This window comes from Thalassophryne amazonica, chromosome 9, assembly GCF_902500255.1.
Source record: "Thalassophryne amazonica chromosome 9, fThaAma1.1, whole genome shotgun sequence".
Classification (NCBI taxonomy): Eukaryota; Metazoa; Chordata; class Actinopteri; order Batrachoidiformes; family Batrachoididae; genus Thalassophryne; species Thalassophryne amazonica.
The window spans coordinates 63,969,520-63,991,642 of NC_047111.1; the positions used below are offsets into that span (position 1 = coordinate 63,969,520).

Below are 22,123 nucleotides of genomic sequence, written 5' to 3' on the forward strand. Positions count from 1 at the left end.
CGAGATTGAGCAATAACATCGGTAATTGTGACAGTAGTGAAGAAGAAAGCAGACATGCAAACTCCAGCCGTATTGTTTAAGCCTGCAGCAAACATATACATGCTACAGCCCCAGCAAAGTTGTTTGGGTCCCATGACTGTTGACCCGGAATTGCTATCATCTTTCTCAGGCATGCGCACTTGAAACTGTAAGATGACTTATTCTGGTTGAAATGGTGGTACTTAGAAAGCAGTATAATACCCCTATTCGACAGAGCACCATCCCTTCCCATTTCTTTCCGAATAGCAAATCGAGGTGCATTTTGAAGCATCATAGTAACTCCTTGATCCATCTTTTGTGAATCTTAAACAAACTTGGTTTACACAGTATCTGCACCAGTTTTGAAATCAGGGTGAAATTTTCAAGCTGTTCAAAGATTTCATCCAATTCACCAAACTGCCATCACTTCTAGGTATTCGTAGTCTTAGCATCTTCAGTCATGTTCAGACATCTTTAAACAGGGTAGTCCTATAGTTATTACAGCTTGAAACTTGTTTGGTTGTATTCCATCTGGGTAAAAATCAAAAGCAGCGTTTGTTGCAGTACTGCCTGAGAACGCAGCCGGGTGCAACTTTACTTTAGGTTTTGAGCGGTTGCCAGGTATGCGCTTTACAAGCCAGCCAGTTACCAGATCTGCATTTTATAAGCCAGGCTGATAGAAGGCTATGGAGTAAGCCATTTCATCCCTTTTTTACACTTTATCTGGATCAGGGGGGATCATAGTAGAACAGTGTCCTGTGGGACAGGGGTGTAAGATGGTACTCACTGTAAAAAGACTGAGAACGACTGCTGGATGGCAAGCACCCAGTCAGACAACCAGCCCATCTCCAGATCTCAAAAGTAACTGTATGCGTATCTGCAGCAGCCAGGTGAGACATGGATGTCCATGGACCCAGCTGCTGAAGTCCTCAAAACTCAGCTAGATCAATGCACAGAGAAACACACCACATGAGCAAAATGACATTTCCTCACAATGCAAGTGGTACTCCTCGTGAGTCTCCTTCAGTAAGGTCCTAGCTCACTGGGTGTGACTTTTAGAGAGCAGTTGGAGACCCCAATTAGCGACCAAACACATGAACGAGGAAGAGTGTCACAGTTGGTATCTCACTGAAGTGGCCACTCACAGCTGAAGATGATTGACACTTTTGTACAAAAGTGTTCAACTCTTAATATCCTGTTATTATCCATGTGACTAGACTGTGGAAATTCCTTGTCCTATCTTCCATGTCCAGTATATCATCCTTGCTTATATGATCTATTTGTCCTCTGCGCCGACATCCGTGCACGGTTATCATTCATGTGTTTGAACAGCTTTTTCTCCATGACACAATGATGTCCAGCAGTGCTTTAAAGGAGTGCATCCTTTGATTTGCTTTGATTTATTCTGCAATAACATTGTAAGTACTTTCAGCAGTTCCCTTGTTTGTATGTTTGTTGTTTACACTCTGTGTCCATAGCAAATCAAGGTACATCTGCACGTTGATTTGGTACAGATCCTTCTCCATCCTCCAGTGTTTTGGCTCTGCTAGACTTTGGACTTTAGTCACATGATGAAATAACATCACTCGTACCAAATGATCGTAGTAAGCTTTGTATTATCTCTCGAGCAATATTAGCAGTTTAGCTGTCCTGAAAAAAATGTGTTGTTTTGTTTTGGGTATTTTTATTTATTTATTTATTTATTTGGCAACATGATGTCATTGTCAAACCTGAACGCACATCATTTGATTATGAATTCTTTACTGACTGATATAAGCTTTACAATGTCTCTCCAGCCCAACTGGCTGTGGTGATATCCTGGAAAAAATGTTTTCAGGCAATATTATTTGTGCCTTCAATCTTGACCTTTGACTTATCTGCTCTAAAATGAATCATGTGGAGACACAAGGTGTGGTGAAAATCTGCTCACCCGTTTCCAAGTTATCCACTGTGTATATATACACACACACACACACACACACACATCACTTTATTAACCTATGATACACCACAACTGTGTACAGTCATCATAGTTTTGGCAGCACCAGTTTTTTATCAAGTTCACTACAGCGGTATGGATCCACATGGAAATTTGGCACAAGTTTTACACCGGATGCCCTTCCTGATGCAACTCCAAAAGGAGTTGAAGGAGGCAAACTGCTTACACTGAATATATATAAGGTGAACATAAAGAATCAGTTTAATTTAAAATACATTGAGTATTTAAAATTTCTAACAGAACTCCAAACTTATTTTTGTGATATGATGCACTCCAGTTTGTTTCAAGTCAGATCCAGAGTGCTTGATGTCGTTTCACAGTGCTGGTGGATGTAATCATGCTGTACACGTTTGGACAGAAGATGGCAGCACATACAAACGGTATATTCATGGCTCAGAGCAGAGCAGTCACATTTTAAATAGTGTGTAATATTCTTTGAGTGCATGTACATGCACGCACACACACACACACACACACACACACACACACACATATATATATATATATATATATATATATATATATTATATATATATCTTTTGTTACAGTCTTATTTCAAAATGTAGCAAATTCATTTTTTAGCCTCAAAATTCTACTCACAACACCCCATAATGACTATGAAAAAAAGGTTAGGGTTTTTTGTTTTTTTGTTGTTGTTTTTGCAAATTTATTAAAAATAAAATAAATAAAAAACAACAAGAAATCACATGTACATAAGTACTCACACTCTTTGCGGAATATTTTCTTGATGTACCTTTGGCAGCAATTACAGCCTCAAGTGTTCTTGAATATGACGCCACAAGCTTGATGCACCTATCTTTGGGCAGTTTTTTCCCATTCCTCTCAAGCTCGATCAGGTTGGATGTGGAGCATCAATGCACAGCCACTTTCAGATCTCTCCAGAGATGTTCAATCAGATTCAGTTCTGGGCTCTGGCTGGGCCACTCAAGGACATTCAGAGTTGTCCTGAAGCCACCCCTTTGATATCTTGGCTGTGTGCTTAGGGTCATGTTCTGCTGAAAGACGAACTGTCGCCCCAGTCTGAGGTCAAGAGCGCTCTGAAGCAGGTTTTCATCGAGGATGTCTCTGTAGATTGCTGCATTCATCTTTCCATCAATCCTGACTGGTCTCCCAGTTTCTTCCACTGAAAAACATCTCCACAGTATGATGCTGCCACCACCATGCTTCACTGTAGGGATGGTGCCTCGTTTCCTCCAAACATGACGCCTGACATTCACGCCAAAGAGCTCAATCTTTGTCTCATCAGACCAGAGAATTCTGTTTTCTTAGTTGTGATTTCTTAATTTTTCATTTTTAATAAATTTACAAACATTTCAAAAACACTTTTTCATGTTGTTATTATGGGGTGTTGTGAGTAGAATTTTGAGGGGAAAAAAAATACATTTACTCGATTGTGGAACTAGAACACTGCATTCATAGAGTACAAACCTCCACCAACACTAGTGTCCAATTCCACAAAATTTTACCTTGGAAAAGTTTTCAAGGACAAAGTGCTGTTAGACGTGGCTTTTCATAAGCTAAATTGTGATGAAATGTCAGGAATATGAATTTAATTCATGCACTTAATTGTAGTTGTTTTTGTGGTGGTGTCAGATTTTTGTTGGGGTTTTTTTTTCAGTTTCTGAATTCTTTTTCAGATAATTTTCACAGAAATTAAATGTCAATTGATAAAGAATACCATCCTACATAAGGATCTCAAGTATGAAAGAAATTTTAACTTTTTAACAGAGTTGTGAATTTGTGAAAATTCATTCAATATTAAAGATAGCATTTTTTTCATTTTTCCAAGATTTTTCCTTAATTTGACCTTTGACCTTGAAAACTGAATTAGTTCTTGCCTATCAGGATATGAATCTTCAGTAAAAATTTCATAACGATATATATGAAAAATTGTGGGCTCTAGGGTGTTAAGAAACAGACAGACAAACAAACGGGCGAAAACATGAACCCTAACTTCAGTGGCGGAGGTAATAAGGTTGCAATCAGTGTTGTGAAAGTAACTTTGACAAGTTACTTTTTTAGTTGCTTTATGCAGTTACTTCATTAGCAGCTTTATGCAATTACTTTATTAGCATCTGCTGAAAACTTGCAACTAATAAGTAATGTAACTAATAAGGTAACTAGTAATCTAACTTGGTTACTCTTAAGATTGAGCAATCAGCAAAGTAACTAATAGTTACTTTGCTGAGTACTAAATCTTAAAAATAACCAAGTTAGATTATGAGTTATTCTATTAATTACATTCAGCAGCTGTCAACAAGTTGTCCGCAGCTGCTAATGAAGTAACTGTATAAAGTAACTGTAAAATGTAACTGTATAAGGTAACTTTTCAAAGTTACATTGCCAACACTGGTTGCAATATAACAAAATGTGGAAAAAGTGAAGCACTGTGAATACTTTCCGAATGCACTGTATACACAGTACCAGTCAACACACTTTTGACTGGTACTGTGTATATGAATAAATGATTTGGGTTTTTTCCTTGCACCGGTAACATTTTAAGCATTGATTTGGATGCACTGCTTATTTTCCAAAGGGAGAATAACCCCTGAAAACTGTATTATTTATTTTTTATTTTCAGAACTGACATCTCTTGTCTGGTCAGCGTTTCTCAGTGAGGAAGTGCATGAGGTAAAATGCTTTAGTAAAACCACAGTCAGCATTCCGGGAGGTACTATATCTTGTACATTGCTTTCCCTGTTGCACTTTATCCTGCAGACTGTCGTAAAACCTGTACAAGTTTCTTAAAAGCATCTTGTGACCATCATTTTACTGTTGGCTGTATTTGCAGTAAACCTCTGTTGCTTTGTGCAGTTTGAATGTGCACTAACAGAGGTCTTCTTTACGTAATCATATTTTGATCGTCCATTGTTGATGCCAGTGTGTCAGTTTGATGAATGAAGGATCATGCACGGCAAAGCACGTCACATGGCCATCAGGGTACAATTGACATTCCCTCATAACGCAAGTACAACATCATTCCTTATTGAAGATTTTTGCTCTGTATGCACCACTCCGCATTTAATCATTAGTGATTGATCTCTGCTCCCCTCCACAGCATGTCTTTTTCCTGGTTCTCTCCCTCAGCCCCAACCAGTCCCAGCAGAAGACTGCCCCTCCCTGAGCCTGGTTCTGCTGGAGGTTTCTTCCTGTTTAAAGGGAGTTTTTCCTTCCCACTGTCGCCAAGTGCTTGCTCACAGGGGGTCGTTTTGACCGTTGGGGTTTTTACGTAATTATTGTATGGCCTTGCCTTACAATATAAAGCGCCTTGGGGCAACTGTTTGTTGTGATTTGGCACTATATAAATAAAATTGATTGATTGATTGAAGATCCTCCACAGACAACGACCAGCAAAGACAGTCAGTTGTCAGCTTTGGCCACTGGTTCGAGCCCAAGCATCCTGTCTGACATCCAGAGCACAGCGTAAGTCATTTCTCCTTCACCACTTTCATGTCCACCGGCCACGTTGTGTAACTAGCACATGCAGTACATGCATGTGTGCCAGTGGGTGTAATGGTCTTAAAATGAGGTGTGGTTACGAATACTGCTATAGTGGAGCAGTGATTCTGTCAGGTCCCAACAAAATGCTACAAAATTCAATTCCACCTTACATAGGCGGGAACACACACACACGTCATCATTGCTCATAAAACAAAACCGACAACTGTGAGATGCGCAGAAATCATGAAGATATTTGGCATTATTTTTCATTGAATATATGAAAAACATATTACTGGCCTTGCACTGATGTTTTCAAAATTATCATGAGCAGAATAATGACTGGATCAAAGGACTTCCATCAAGTATAATTCAATTAATATATTCTTTTTCCACCCACCTTCCATCCACCTTTTCAGTTTTTAGCTTAAGAAAAATTATACAAATATATATATTTTTTCAAACTAAGATTCATTGGCCTTGGCTCATTTTCTGTGAGGAACATAAATCAGATAACATTTTCAATGACACCCCCTGTATACTACCCCCCTTCAAATTTATATTACATACAGGGTCTTTGGGTCCACTGGACCCGGGGCTAGTGAAAGTGTGGAAATCATAGGTGCTGTGCACTCTCATTTTCCCTTTCTGCTCTCTGGGCCTGTGAGTGAGTGAGTGAGTGAGTGGAGCGGAGCAGAGCAGAGCAAAGCAGGTGTGAGCACTCATTGTTCCCTCACAAGGTTGCAACATTGTGCGGGGACTGCACCCACATTCCCACACATTTCACTCTCTGTCCCCAATCTTGGGAACCTGACACTACAACCCCTGGCAAAAATTATGGAATCACCGGCCTCGGAGGATGTTCATTCAGTTGTTTAATTTTGTAGAAAAAAGCAGATCACAGACATGACACAAAACTAAAGTCATTTCAAATGGCAACTTTCTGGCTTTACTGACTCCAGTTTCCTCCCATTCGTTCATTTGTTTTGTTGTGCATTTTCGATTTTTGAGACATATTGCTTTAAGTTTTCTGTCTTGACGCTTTGATGTCTTCCTTGGTCTACCAGTATGTTTGCCTTTAACAACCTTCCCATGTTGTTTGTATTTGGTCCAGAGTTTAGACACAGCTGACTGTGAACAACCAACATCTTTTGCAACATTGCGTGATGATTTACCCTCTTTTAAGAGTTTGATAATCCTCTCCTTTGTTTCAATTGACATCTCTCGTGTTGGAGCCATGATTCATGTCAGTCCACTTGGTGCAACAGCTCTCCAAGGTGTGATCACTCCTTTTTAGATGCAGACTAACGAGCAGATGTGATTTGATGCAGGTGTTAGTTTTGGGGATGAAAATTTACAGGGTGATTCCATAATTTATTCCTCAGAATTGAGTGAGTCCATATTTTTTTCCCTCTGCTTGGTCTAAAAAAGTAACCGTTACTGACTGCCACAATTTTTTTTTCCTGATTTCTTATAGTGTTTCTTAAAGCCAGAAAGTTGCCATTTGAAATGACTTTAGTTTTGTGTCATGTCTGTGATCTGTTTTTTTTCCTACAAAATTAAACAACTGAATGAACATCCTCTGAGGCCGGTGATTCCATAATTTTTGCCAGGGGTTGTATATTTGGCAGAAAGCGACATACCTGCCAGTCAGTGCCGGTCCAGCTGTGTAAATCCACAAAGACGTAATAGCTGCTGCAATCCAGGGCTTTTATTTAACACCAACAAAAGGAAGAGTTGCTGTTTATAGCCACAACTCACGCTGAAGTCTGTTTTCTGTGAGGCTTTCAAAAAAAAAAAACCCATCTCACCCCCCCCAGCGGGTTCCCCCCTCCCGCTCCACAAACATGAACAGTTAATCCTCGCATGACAACAAGAACATTAACTCTGTGATCAACTTGTCCAAGTCCAGCAAATACTCCAGAGACTGCATTGTTGGTGTGAATAGTGATGCTGACGGCCCGAGTGCGCTTATTTTATGACTGCAATGCAGATGCTGTGCACGCACAACACGTGCGCGATGCATTCATAATACACCCGTAACACTGCCGTGATAATCTCAATGTGTTGGATCAGTTTCCTCACTACATGCGTTATATAACCATGATTGTTCATCATATATTTGCTACATATTATTAATATCTCCGTGATTCATACTGGGACATTTGTCATTTTTGGCCATTTTTGTTGCGGACGACAACGAACACCCGCAATTTGTATACTCAATTCATGCGCAATTGATCCTCTCCCCAGTGGGACAGGGCCCTAAAATGCAATGGGTTCACCAGACCCAGCAAGATTCCCTGTGTAACAAAAAAACAAAGACCCTAATGTATGGCTTACGAGTATGTGTGCAGAAAAGAAGTTTGATATGACCCATTTAAAAATAATGGCCCAACTGGGATCAAGCCAAGAAATTTAAAGATTTTTATTTTTTAAACACACTGAGATTATGAGTTTTGATCCTCATATGTTACCAGAGTGGCCGTCCAGTTTACTATTTGTTTAGCCTCAGCAGATTTAACAGCATGCTGAAAATCTCCCTGTTGGGTATCTGCTGATAAAATTCACTTCTCTGTGTCCACAGTGGCCTGTCAAAATAAAGTGTTACACAGATGTATGTTTTATGTGCAATAAGACAAAGACAGTGCACTTCAATAACCTTTATTTAGTTTACAGATGTACTCTATTTGAAGTTTGGAGGGGGTACAGGGAGCATTAGAGAGCTATTTACATTTGTTTGAATTCTCTGTACAGATTTGAACCCTGATTGATATAAACAATATTTTTAAAGACCTACTGCTGTTACAAAGCAATTCTTTAAAGAAAAAAAAGGATTACATTAAATTATAAACAAATAATGAAATAGCAGAAAAGAAGAAAATGAAAATCCAGTCAGTGGATGATTAGGTTTTGCTGCTATTAAGCACAAGAACGTGGTCAGCGAGTGACCGTGAACTGGCTAGAAGCTAACCATACACGCAATCAGACTAAACACCAATATACTGTATATCAACAAGTTCTAGAGTCATCAGTTCTAGATAAGATTCATATTAAATATAGTCTACATGTTACCTTAGTTTGGATCATTACTTCCAAAATACAAAGTAAAACATGTTTTTATACACTGTATTAATCTGATGATGATGATGCACATGCTTCAGTTGTGCAAAATTAATTTATTAATGCAGAAACAGATTAGAGAGAGGAAACATTAAGACAAAACCAGGGGTGGTGGGGTGGGTGTTATCATGATCCCAAGTTAATTTGTCCTGTATGGGCAGCAGCGGTTAGAAGGAATTTTCTTCCCTTATTTCTCGAACAGATGCAAAATATGGGAAGGGGATGGTGCAATGTCGAGGAAAGAAATCTAAAAATGGTGTTTGATAAATCACAACACTGATCGGTCAAAAGTCATGGACAAACAAATGACCTGAAAGACCAACGCTGGCTGCTTGTTTGTTTGCTCGGTTTTGATTGGCTGAAGCATGAAGAGGATTTTGCATTTGTTTGTTTGTAAAGCACTCTCCCAACAAATATACAAAAATGTATTTCTCTATTGTGCACTTTAAGGGCACATTCAGAGGAGGGCATTAAAAAAAAAGGATGTGTGTGTGAGATTGTGAATTTGTGTGTCCAGGTTTGAGTTTTCTAATTGGGCCTGTCTAAGCTTCATCCACTGGACCATCAGAGATCACAAAGGTGTGTGTGTGGTTGGATGTGGAGCTGTTAGTGTGTAATCTCAACAATAACAAATAAAACACAAGGCCACACACAAACCTGGGCACAGTATTACCATGACAACCAGCTCAAAACCGTCAATATAGAAGACCAGCTGAGGATGGCGAGAGGTATTATACACATATGCGTGTGACAGTTTCATGAGGTGTGCAAACAAAGAAAAATACATGCAAATGTAATTCTTTTTCACTAGTTTTTAGTTACAATGTGTCAATCAATATCTCAGTGCCCATTCTGTGTCCTAGATCAGCACCTGCTGTCTTTCTATGTATGTGAGCAATTGACAGAAACGAGAGAGAGAGAGAGAGAGAGAGAGAGCGAGCGCATTTGTCTGTGAGCAAATCCAGTGTGGGGAGCTTCCAGGGGACAAGCTTGTTACGTCCAGGACGTTACACTGAGGGTGAGCAAGATGACGGTTCTGATGAAGGGCTGAAGGCAGAGGCGTGTGTTTACAGAATGACACAGCAGTTACTCTCCCCGGTTTTCTCTCGATTCCTCTGACCTGAGAAGACACAAGCAGCAAACAAGGCAGAATCAAAAACACACTTTCAAATCTCAAATCTGATGGTTAAAATAAATTATATAATAAAATAACATATGGAAATTCAAAATCTGGAGCTCTGCAGTGATAAACAGTGGATTGAGTTATTCTCATTAGTTACTTCATCCAAACCATCAACATGTTTATTAGACCCCATTCCTACCAGGCTGCTCAAGGAAGCCCTACCATTATTTAATGCTTCGATCTTAAATATGATCAATCTATCTTTGTTAGTTGGCTATGTACCACAGGCTTTTAAGGTGGCAGTAATTAAACCATTACTTAAAAAGCCATCACTTGACCCAGCTATCTTAGCTAATTATAGGCCAATCTCCAACCTTCCTTTTCTCTCAAAAATTCTTGAAAGGGTAGTTGTAAAACAGCTAACTGATCATCTGCAGAGGAATGGTCTATTTGAAGAGTTTCAGTCAGGTTTTAGAATTCATCATAGTACAGAAACAGCATTAGTGAAGGTTACAAATGATCTTCTTATGGCCTCGGACAGTGGACTCATCTCTGTGCTTGTTCTGTTAGATCTCAGTGCTGCTTTTGATACTGTTGACCATAAAATTTTATTACAGAGATTAGAGCATGCCATAGGTATTAAAGGCACTGCGCTGCGGTGGTTTGAATCATATTTGTCTAATAGATTACAATTTGTTCATGTAAATGGGGAATCTTCTTCACAGACTAAAGTTAATTATGGAGTTCCACAAGGTTCTGTGCTAGGACCAATTTTATTCACTTTATACATGCTTCCCTTAGGCAGTATTATTAGACGGTATTGCTTAAATTTTCATTGTTACGCAGATGATACCCAGCTTTATCTATCCATGAAGCCAGAGGACACACACCAATTAGCTAAACTGCAGGATTGTCTTACAGACATAAAGACATGGATGACCTCTAATTTCCTGCTTTTAAACTCAGATAAAACTGAAGTTATTGTACTTGGCCCCACAAATCTTAGAAACATGGTGTCTAACCAGATCCTTACTCTGGATGGCATTACCCTGACCTCTAGTAATACTGTGAGAAATCTTGGAGTCATTTTTGATCAGGATATGTCATTCAAAGTGCATATTAAACAAATATGTAGGACTGCTTTTTTGCATTTACGCAATATCTCTAAAATCAGAAAGGTCTTGTCTCAGAGTGATGCTGAAAAACTAATTCATGCATTTATTTCCTCTAGGCTGGACTATTGTAATTCATTATTATCAGGTTGTCCTAAAAGTTCCCTAAAAAGCCTTCAGTTAATTCAAAATGCTGCAGCTAGAGTACTGACGGGGACTAGAAGGAGAGAGCATATCTCACCCATATTGGCCTCTCTTCATTGGCTTCCTGTTAATTCTAGAATAGAATTTAAAATTCTTCTTCTTACTTATAAGGTTTTGAATAATCAGGTCCCATCTTATCTTAGGGACCTCGTAGTACCATATTACCCCAATAGAGCGCTTCGCTCTCAGACTGCAGGCTTACTTGTAGTTCCTAGGGTTTGTAAGAGTAGAATGGGAGGCAGAGCCTTCAGCTTTCAGGCTCCTCTCCTGTGGAACCAGCTCCCAATTCAGATCAGGGAGACAGACACCCTCTCTACTTTTAAGATTAGGCTTAAAACTTTCCTTTTTGCTAAAGCTTATAGTTAGGGCTGGATCAGGTGACCCTGAACCATCCCTTAGTTATGCTGCTATAGACGTAGACTGCTGGGGGGTTCCCATGATGCACTGTTTCTTTTTCTTTTTGCTCTGTATGCACCACTCTGCATTTAATCATTAGTGATCGATCTCTGCTCCCCTCCACAGCATGTCTTTTTCCTGGTTCTCTCCCTCAGCCCCAACCAGTCCCAGCAGAAGACTGCCCCTCCCTGAGCCTGGTTCTGCTGGAGGTTTCTTCCTGTTAAAAGGGAGTTTTTCCTTCCCACTGTAGCCAAGTGCTTGCTCACAGGGGGTCGTTTTGACCGTTGGGGTTTTACATAATTATTGTATGGCCTTGCCTTACAATATAAAGCGCCTTGGGGCAACTGTTTGTTGTGATTTGGCGCTATATAAAAAAAATTGATTGATTGATTGATTGATTGATTATGGAAAACAATTATCTTTCCAGTCAACGTCACTTCTCAGACATTATGCTATAAAAATGACAAAGCCAAATATATATATAAATTTTGTGTGCTTCTTCCACCACTCCTCCGAGGTGCCTGGACCAATTTCCATCCAACTTGATATGTGGGTGAAGAGTCAACCAGAGAAATGCCCAGCATGGTCAGCAAGATCTAATGTCAGAATGATAATTTTTCACTCTGGCATCAAACCTAGCACACATTTTGCCTAAGGTCAATCATTCAAGTCAAGGTTTTGTTTCTCTGTCTGTTGGCCTGCTTCTCCCAGGTCATTTAGCTGATTTCTACTGAACTTGGTATGAAAATTGCCATTAAAAAGAGATTTTAATAACAGTCAAGGAATCTAATTTTCAACTCAATTCAGATCAAATATGGCAGCTGGATTTCCAGAACTTCCTTGCCAAGGTTCACCAGAGGTCAATCATTTGGGAGAAGGGCAAAGTCATTGGGGTAAAATGTCAGACTGCCATAGCCGTTATGGTCTTCAAAATCACAAGGTGTTATTACCTAGTACTGTAAAAATGATTATTATCTCAGAGTTTATGGGCTTTTAACATTTATTACTTTTTTGTTTGTTTAACTCTACAGCTTATTGAGAGGCACAAGAGTAATGCACAATGATTTCTTTTTAAAAAATGTAATGCTGAACAGGAGGAAAGAAAAGAAACAACAGCTGTCTGTGGCCAAAGCAAATCAAACTTTAATTTCAAAATTTCTACAGAATTATAAAGTGAAGCACTGTAAAGGGTTCAAAACAACCTAAAGCAGCTTCAGCACAGAGAACTATGTTTGATGATAAAACATAAGAAGCCTGACACACAAACATGATGAAATGGGGGAAACTGCTCCATTTGAGTCGTGCTGAATCAGCGGTGTTGTAGAATGAGTACTGACAAAAGAAATATGCTGTTCAGTCATTTGAGACTTCAATAAGTCTTTGAAAAATACACTTTTTCATGCATTTCTTCATCCATGATTAAATTTAATCTCCTGCGGGAATAAAAATTTTACATCTTGAAGCTTTCGTTCAGCAGGCAATACTGTTGAACTTAACACACTTGTCTTGCCCAGAATACTTTGCAATGTGGCTGTCCTCTGTGTTAAGTAGTCAAAGTGGCAACACTATTTTAATAAAACTGTTAGTATTACGACACAGCGTGAGCCATTTTCACAGCAGTAATTGTCAGAAATGGAAGATGACCACACATATACAGCAACATTCCAGTGGTCCACTTTTTCTTGGGATTGATTAACTGGTATCCCATATCATTCAAAAGGGCTACAAACTACTGTAGAAGTCATCACAGGTCCAAAACGTAAGTGTAAAAGCTGTCTAAGCAAACGAAGATGCGCATAGATTAAGAGAATCCTGGTTCAATAATAACGTGACGTTAATGTGGGATCTGGTCCAAAAACATCACACTTATTCTAACAAAAAACGAACAAACAACCAGACAGACTATTAATCCCCGAAGGGAAATTTCAGTTGTCATAACAGCCAGGTAGGTCAAAAGAAAGAAAACAAACGATAAGAAAAACTGAGGTAGAAACACACAGAAAGTACGGTGGATCCGATGTCACAGTTTAAGAGTGTGTGTTAATTAAGGAACAACGACGTTATAAGACGTATTCAGGAGTACTGTTATGTGGAGTGCAACAGATAAATAGTAACATTTGGTCCAATTAACCCCTTAATCAACCCCTTAACAAGCACATTTCACATGAATAAGACATTCATTTATCCAAATGTGACCTGAAGAATGCATGCTTTCCGTATACTCTGTCCCTGAGTGTCCACAGGCATGCACATAGTGGAATCCAATCACGTACAGACAGATAACAGGACCTACAGCTTCTTTTGCTTCAGCAACTTATGATTATTTTTGTAAACGATTAATCTATCAATGACTGTTTTGATTAATCGCTTAATCCAACACTTACTTTTTATTAGTCAACTGATTATTTTCTGATTGTCCTTTAGAACATTTACCACTGAAGCACCAACGATTTTCGACCTTGGATTCAAATATACTCTCATAAAAATGATTATCAAATAATCAGTTGCCTATTTTCTGGGTTAATTGATGAGTTGTTTGGTCCATAAAATGTTAGAAAATGGTGAAAAATATGCATCAGTGTTTCTCAAATCCCAAGATGATGTTCTCAAATGTTTTGTTGTGTCCACAACCCAAGGATATTCAGTTTACTGACAGAGAGGAGTAAAGACACCTGAAAATATTTATACTTAGTAAGAAGCTGAAATCAGAGAATTTCAACATTTTTAAAAAAAATGTCAAAATGAGTATGCTCTTCCCGTGCATGTCTGGACCTATATACTACAACACCAGGGCCAATTTTATAAAGCAGAGTCAAATCTTTTATTCTACTAAGCTTACTTAGAGGACATTATCCGTCTAATCGTTTCACATTGATGGCGAAACATGTAGATTAGCCGTCTTATATTAGTCGATGATTTTCACAGGCACAGCAGCCTCGCAACTGGCGTTACCAAGAAACGCCTCCAATGCGCAACAGTTTTGTTTACTTCTGGGTACGTCCGGCTGCTACAAACAAACAGCAGAGGAGAAGCGCCCCCTACCTCGGCCTCGAACATCTGCTCCCACCGCAAGTCTCTCCTTCCTTCCTCCTCCATCAAGTAGTGGTACATGATAGCCACATTTTTTGAGGTAAAACACTTACGTTTTGTTGACTATAGTAAGACAAGCCTCATCTGTACCAGGCTAAAAACTTCAGTCTGGTAACACAAAAATTTAACTGACTAAATGCTTTGCGCAACGACTAACGTCAAAAGATGAGTCGAGTAAGTGAGTTTAGTCCACTAAATAAGATTACACTGCTTTATGGAACTGGGCCCTTGTCATACGGCTGATGACGAAATAGAACGCAACTCATGTACACTGAACTGATGCTTGTTTTGTTGTTGTTACTGTAAAAGTATGTGAAACATGTAACTCATTAATAAACAGATTTTCCCCACATTTTACTTCATTTAATCTTATTCAGAGGATACTTCCGTCATAAATGAGTGAGAAATATGGAATCATGCTGACAGGAAAAAGTGCGTGGATACATTGAAGAAAATGAAAATCATCCAAATATCCAAAAATCCTTGCGTTATATCTTGTGAATATTTAATAAGTAAAGCGTAAGGACCCCTTCACACATAGTGCAAATTTGGTCCATTTGTGCATAAAGTGCGCATGAAGCAGGAATCATATGCAAAACGTGTAGAATCATAGCTGCTTCCAACGCCTCGTACACCTGTTGCTACAACTACATGCGCATACCAGCGGCTGAAAGACAGAGTGTGCGCCGTGAACCCTCTTGCGGCAGGTGTCGGCCTAATTCCTGGTGACACGCAAGCCCTCTAACTAACACTGCTCGCATGGCACTTAGAAAATGTGTGGCCATTCGCACTATTAACATGACAATAGTCAGCAGACAAACACTGTCGTGCTGGCAGTGCACTGCCCCACAAGTGTGGCTTTGGTCTGTGCGCTGTACTGACAGGAGGCATGGCTGCCGAGAGAAGCGGCTGTGGAGAACTGTTGTTCTGGACATCCCAGCTGGACAACACGTACTGCGTTTGGACGGACACGGACTAACAACTGCCCACTGTGATGCGCGTGTGTCTGCTTGCTGTCATCATGTGAACATAAATAAAAACATATATTGCTGTGGCGACGGGCTGCAGCAAGCGTGCACGCACACTGCAGCCCATTGATAGGCTGCCCCCAGGTCGAAATGGACTGTCAGATCATGATACGCAGCAAGTGATCCGGTTGTGACGTCAGCCACGTGAGCTGTTTCACTTGACACGGTGTCAGTCCTGTGGCGTGCCATACACAACACAAGCATGTTGGGCAGGACACATGCGTGGGCCAGCTGGACACGCACCAGCAGATGTGGACATGATGAGACAAGAGAACTGTTAATCATTCATGTCATTTCATGACTGTACGTTTGTGAATATGGGTCATCTACAGAGGAACATACGGATCATATTTGTATTGTTCGCTTGATAAGAGGGATTCAATATAATGCAATGTTTTTATATGGTGTGTGGTTTTATTATTTTTTTAAATACATCCATGTCCTTCCTGATATCAGGCAGTTTCCTGCACCTTTCACAGGCCAGTGATGGTGCTCAGTGGTAAAGTTTCTGACTGGAAATCAGAGCTTTTGGAAAGCGTGTGTTTGAATCCCGTGGGTGATATGCATTTTTTTTTTTTAATTTTCACAGCAGCTGGGTTCCCGCGTCCATGAACCACTGCACCGGCATCGTGCACGCCTGCTCGTCAGCACGATGTTTCGTGGTGCGCTCATACGAGCTGTTCCTATTCGCACTATGTGTGAAGGAGCCCTAAGAAATGTAACAATGACAAGGTGCACTAACTCAGACAAGAGCGGCACATCCTCAAAAACTGGGTGCATGAAGGACACAGACGAGAGAATACACCAAGACAAAACCAATCTTAAAACACACCATTTTCCTGCTGCTTACCACTAGTATAGCATTATATAAATATATATCAATGAACTGAACTGACAGTGAAGAACATAAGAAGAACCAGTGAATTTACAGTAGATATCTGCCTGACGTTTGAGGTGCGGGTTACATTCAGTGTATGTTTGTGACAGTGCCCTCTGCTTCCACAAACAATCACATTCTACTCCAAATTTACGATTTAGACCCATCATAAAATGTGATTTATGCACAGCATGTGGTATCCTGGGGATACATTTATGGGAGCCAATTATATGTGCAATAGTGACTGTTTTTTTATAACAGAAGCACTAAGTACAAATAAATGAGTGCTGCAAGCACAACATTCAAAGTTGTTCAATGTGTAAAAGGCCTCCTGAAAAGAAAGAAGGGAGATGGTGAGCTGGTTACCTTGGGAATTTGGCTCGGGCAAAGTCTCTCTGGCAACTAAGTGCATCACTGTGGTCTTCCCCAAGGGCAGTTTGAGAGCTAGCGGGAGAAAGCAAGAAGGACACACAGAAAGAGAGAGAAAGACAGGTTGTAAATGTTATTCAGTGAGGCTTATCAGTGATTATACACTGTATACCTTATCAACTGTGATGGGGAAGTTTACCTGAGAGTAAATAACCAATTAAACTACACTGGAAATACTTGAGGTACATCATAGCGTCCTGAAAAACAAGCTCTTAGCAAATCATTATACAATAGTGCTGGATAATGCTGTTGCTGGATACTGATGGACTGGAACTGTCCAAGAATATACAACTGGCTAAAAATGTTCAAACTCTGTTTTCCCTTACATCTTCCATTTTATCAGTGTGTATTAAGTGAGCCAGATGGTCTACTTTATTTCCACGTAAATGTTTAACAGATAACAGTTACAAGATACTAATACTTAAAAAAGGCTCTGTACAGGTCCTGTGACCAACTTTAAACTTTTTTCTATCTTTCTTATGTCAGTTCCTTATGTTGCAGATTAGTTTAGATCCATCCATCCATTTTCTGAATCTCCTCATTCCAGTTAAGGACCTGGAGCGTATCCCAGCTGTCTTTGAGTGACAGACAGGGTACACCCTGGGCACCCCATCACACGGCATTGCTGAGTGTAGACATCCGGTACATCAATAGAGCACTGACACAATGATATAAATCCAGTGGTGGCTGCTGAAAAATTTCTCAGGAGGGGCAATTTTTCTTATAATGATTAAGGTGACCCATTCAGTAAACACATTAAGCAAGACAATCGTATCAATTTCTTATCTGAATAAGTCAAACATCAATCGCTTCACTAGATGGCAGCATACAACAGAAAGATTTTCACTCAAGCTACATAAATTACAAATGACAAATTACATTTTCACAAACAAAATGTTAAGCAAATTGCAGTGGCCCCACAATAAATTGCGTAGCCCGTTTATTCACACTGGGAGCAACTGGGTATTAAGGACCTTGCCCAAGGGCCCTTAGTGATTTTCAGATGGAAAGATTAGTGTATTGTTTTGTGTGTGCATGTATGTGTGTGTGTGTGTGTGTGTGTGTGTGTTATTCTCAGGTAAAATGAGATTTCAATTAAATTCAATTTCAATTTATTTTTATTTATATAGCGCCAAATCACAACAGAGTTGCCACAAAGCGCTTCACACAGGTAAGGTCTAACCTTACCAACCCCCAGAGCAACAGTGGTAAGGAAAAACTCCCTCTGAGGAAGAAACCTCAAGCAGACCAGACTTAAAAGGGTGACCCTCTGCTTGGGCCATGCTACAAACATAAATTACAGAACAATTCACAGAACAATTCACGGACGAAAATACAAGAAATGCTATTGGTGCACAGGACAGGAGGATCACCAACATGAATACAACTCCCATCTCTGGATGGAGGTGCTCCTTAAACAGAGAGAAAAAAAACAGAATCAGGCATCAGAAAGACAAAAAATACTGTATAATTTGCTAGCATTAAACAACAAGAAAAACAGAGAAATACTAAGGTGATCACCGGCCACTAGCCCTAAACTTCACTAAAAGACCCAGAATTTAGGTAAAGTTGAGGCCGCAGCCCGCTCCAATTGCTAATAAATGAATTAAAAGAGTAAAAAGCGTAAAACAAAACGGTACCAGTATGCTAGCCATATGAAAGGGAAAATAAGTGCGTCTTAAGTCTGGACTTGAAAATCTCCACAGAATCTGACTGTTTTACTGATGCAGGGAGATCATTCCACAGAACAAGGGCACGATAAGAGAAAGCTCTGTGACCCGCAGACTTCTTATTCACCTTAGGGACACAAAGTAATCCTGCACCCTGAGAACGTAAATTAGCCCAAGGTTTCTCACTTTGTCAGTGTGATGTATGACACACGAGCCGAGGCTGAGCATTAACTGGTCAAATTGATGCCGATGTCTCACTGGACCAGGAACCATCATTTCAGTCTTATCAGAGTTTAAAAGTAGGAAGTTTCTAGACATCCAACTTCTCACTGCTGCAAGGCAATCTTCTAAAGATTTTATGTGAACGAAACTACCAGCAGTTATCGGCATGTATAACTGAGTATTATCTGCATAGCAGTGAAAGGTAATCCCAAAACGCCGCAATATGTTCCCCTAGGGGGGCTATATGAAGGGAGAAAAGCAGGGGGCCTAAGACAGACCCCTGTGGAACCCCAAATTTCATGTCACTAAGGTTAGAGTTAGTGTTACTGTACAAAACACGTTAGCCATGCAAGGGCACTCCCAGTAATCCCAAAATGATTTTCCAGCCTATCAAGTAGAATATGATGATCCACTGTATCAAATGCAGCACTGAGATCTAACAGCAACAGAACCGTAGTGGTGTCCGAATTCATTGTAAGTAGAAGATCATTCACCACTTTAGTGAGAGCTCTGTGGAATGATATTGTCTAAAAGATGATCTGGGTTATTTCTGTGTTAAACAAGCTGTGACATAAATTCATCTAAATCAGGAGAATATCAGTAAAAATACTCATAAAATTGTGAGACTTTGGAGATGTTATGTAAAAGGTGATTTTTCACAACATGACCTCTTTAATAATTATATTATTGGCTCCAAGACCATTTAATTTTTAAATCTGTCCACTGAACATTAAAATCTAGATGAAAAGCATCATGAAACATTTTGAACATTTTTCATCAAACATTTTGAAACTGTTTTAAGCCCGTGAGAGCTCTGTGAAGCTGTTATTTAACAGCTGTTAAAGCCAAGCGTGTTGGTAAATGAACAAACTCCCACATTTGAGATAAAGCACTGACAGTTATAACAGCAAGTTAACTCGGTCTGCGGTTGTGAGGCCGGTTGGATATACCACCAAATTCTGTGAAATGCAATTAAAGACTGCTTATGGCAAAGAAATGAACATTCAATTCATGGGCAACAACTCTGGTGGACATTTCTGCAGTCATCTTGCCAATTGCACACTCCCTCAAAACTCTGCAGCACTGTGCTGTGTGATAAAACTGCACATTTCAGAGTAGCCTTTTATTCTGGCCAGCCTAAGGCACACCTGTGCAATAACCATGCTGTCTGTCTAATCATCATCTTGATATGCCACACCTGTGAGGTGGGACGGATTATCTCAGTAAAGGAGAAGTGCTCACTAACACAAATTTAGACCGATTTGTGAACCATATTTGAGAGAAATAGGCCTTTTGTGTACATAGGAAATGACAAAGATTTGATTTGAGTTCAGCTCCTGAAAAATGGGAGCAAAAACAAAAATGTTGCATTTATATTTTTGTTCAGAGTAAATTGTCAAGGTGGTCTAATATTTTTTCCCAAAACTGTAAGAATAAGATTATTCATTTTAAAAATGGCTAAAGTGTCACACACTAAACTACTTCATTGCTGTTATGCTATATGTAATTCCCAGATAATGATTTGTAGTCAAGTGGTGTGTTCTCACAGATACTATAGTGTAGTATCTCTATTAAAATTACAAAACTGTTGGGAGGTTTGTCTCGACTTTAAGAGGATTCTCTGAGCATGCAAATGTGTTAAATCAATGAAAAGAGAATTATCGGACAGATGGCAGTATTGTGATGGGTATAAAAGGTTCTGGGATGACTATAATACCATTAACCACAGTTAAATCAAAAATCAGGTTAAGTATATTAAAATGCCTGAAAGCTAGGTAGAAGTGTGCCTCTGTAGAAGCCATCTTTCTCTCCTCATGTACAGTTTAGGAATTACATCTATTTTTATATGCAGTATCTTCGTTTTCCATGGCCAAAAATAATTGGACAAACTAAGAAATGTAAACATAGGGATTTGCAGTCAATGACTACATGAAGTCTAGAACTCGTGGGCACGAATTACTGAGCTTATTTTTTCTTTCATGGCATCATAAAATTAGCAATTCGGTCATCAACGCAATTTTGTTACAAAGTTTTGAAGAGCTGTACTCAGAGTAAACAGAGATAATTTTGATATCTGTAATATGTCTTTCAAAGTTCAGCCATTATTTTGGGGTACCAAATATTGTAAATACCAAATTTGAGCTTTATGCTTCCATTCAGAGCTGATTTATTGCTTTCTGAATATGCAAATACAGGTTCAAAATTGATTCGCGCCATGTTACGGTACCCTACTTTGCAAATTTTTTTCCACTATGAAGGCATTTGAGCTAGATAAAAAAGAGACTGGAGGCCTATTTTTGACATTCTACAATCATGTTCGATTTTCAAGAGTCAATAATTCAAAAACCCTTCAAGTTATGACCACAATGTTTTACATACATACAACTAGTAACCCAGATATGTATATTCTATAATATGAAGATTATCCACTGAATCTCTTCTTTAGTACAACTCTGTGAGAATGGACAAACTGCCATTTTTGTGATGCTACAGAATGAAAAATTAGCTCTGTATCCCATTTTTGAAATTTACTACTGTATCTGGGGTGCCCAAATAGGGTGTCTTCCAAATTTGAGCTTTGTATCTGCATTTGTAGCTGAGATAATGCCTTTTAAAAATGAAAGAAAGCTCAAAATGCATTTGAGAGTGTAACATAGGATTGTGGGTACCCTGATTTAAAAATATTATATCTAAAAAACTACTTGGAATTAAGCAGAAATATTTTGCATGTGTTCATCAGACATATGTGAGTACTTGTAAAAAAAAAAAATAAAATAAATAAATAAATAAAATATTGAGAATCAGAGTTGGTGACCTGGGAAGATTTTGGAAAATCTGATGATTTCACATGGAATGACCTGTGGGCATCACGAAATACTATGTTTCATCCTTTGAGATGCTTTGTTTGGCCTTTAGTGTTGCCTACTTCAGGTACTGCTCATTTATTGGTCCTTCTGCCTTCAGTTTATCTTCAGTAAGTGAAAAGTATGCTCTACTGGGTTGAGGTCAGGTAACTGACTTGGTTATTAAAGAATATTACTTTTCTTTGTTTTGAGAAGCTCTTGGTTTGTTGTAGCAGTTGTTTGGAGTTATTATCTACTGTGACACACCATTCTATGAGTTTGGCAGCTTTTGCCTGAATCTGAGCAAAGAGTATATCTCTGTACACTTCAGAATTCATTATACTACTTCCATCATCAGCCAGCCACATCACAACACTGCTGCCACCATATTTATTTCTCCACACTCATCATTTTAGCACAAAAACATAGTTTCATCTTTCTGAAGTATCTGGATTCAGAACTGGTCAGGCTTTTTTAGATGTTTTCTGGCAAAACATGTTTTCTGTTACCTCTTGTTTTCACCTTGTGCT

General features: G+C 39.2%; 1 protein-coding gene across 1 annotated transcript in view; it reads right to left on the reverse strand.

Moving 5' to 3' along the window:
• Positions 1-8,124: 8,124 nt before the first annotated feature.
• ubl3a (ubiquitin-like 3a) overlaps positions 8,125-22,123 on the reverse strand; it is a 172,187-nt gene continuing 158,188 nt past the window's right edge. Inside the window, exons 4-5 of the mRNA XM_034178215.1 lie at positions 16,796-16,873; positions 8,125-9,719 (exon numbers count right to left, since the gene is read on the reverse strand). Coding sequence (XP_034034106.1) covers positions 9,667-9,719; positions 16,796-16,873 — 131 coding nt within the window. The 3' untranslated portion in view covers positions 8,125-9,666. The remainder of the gene's footprint in view (positions 9,720-16,795; positions 16,874-22,123) is intronic.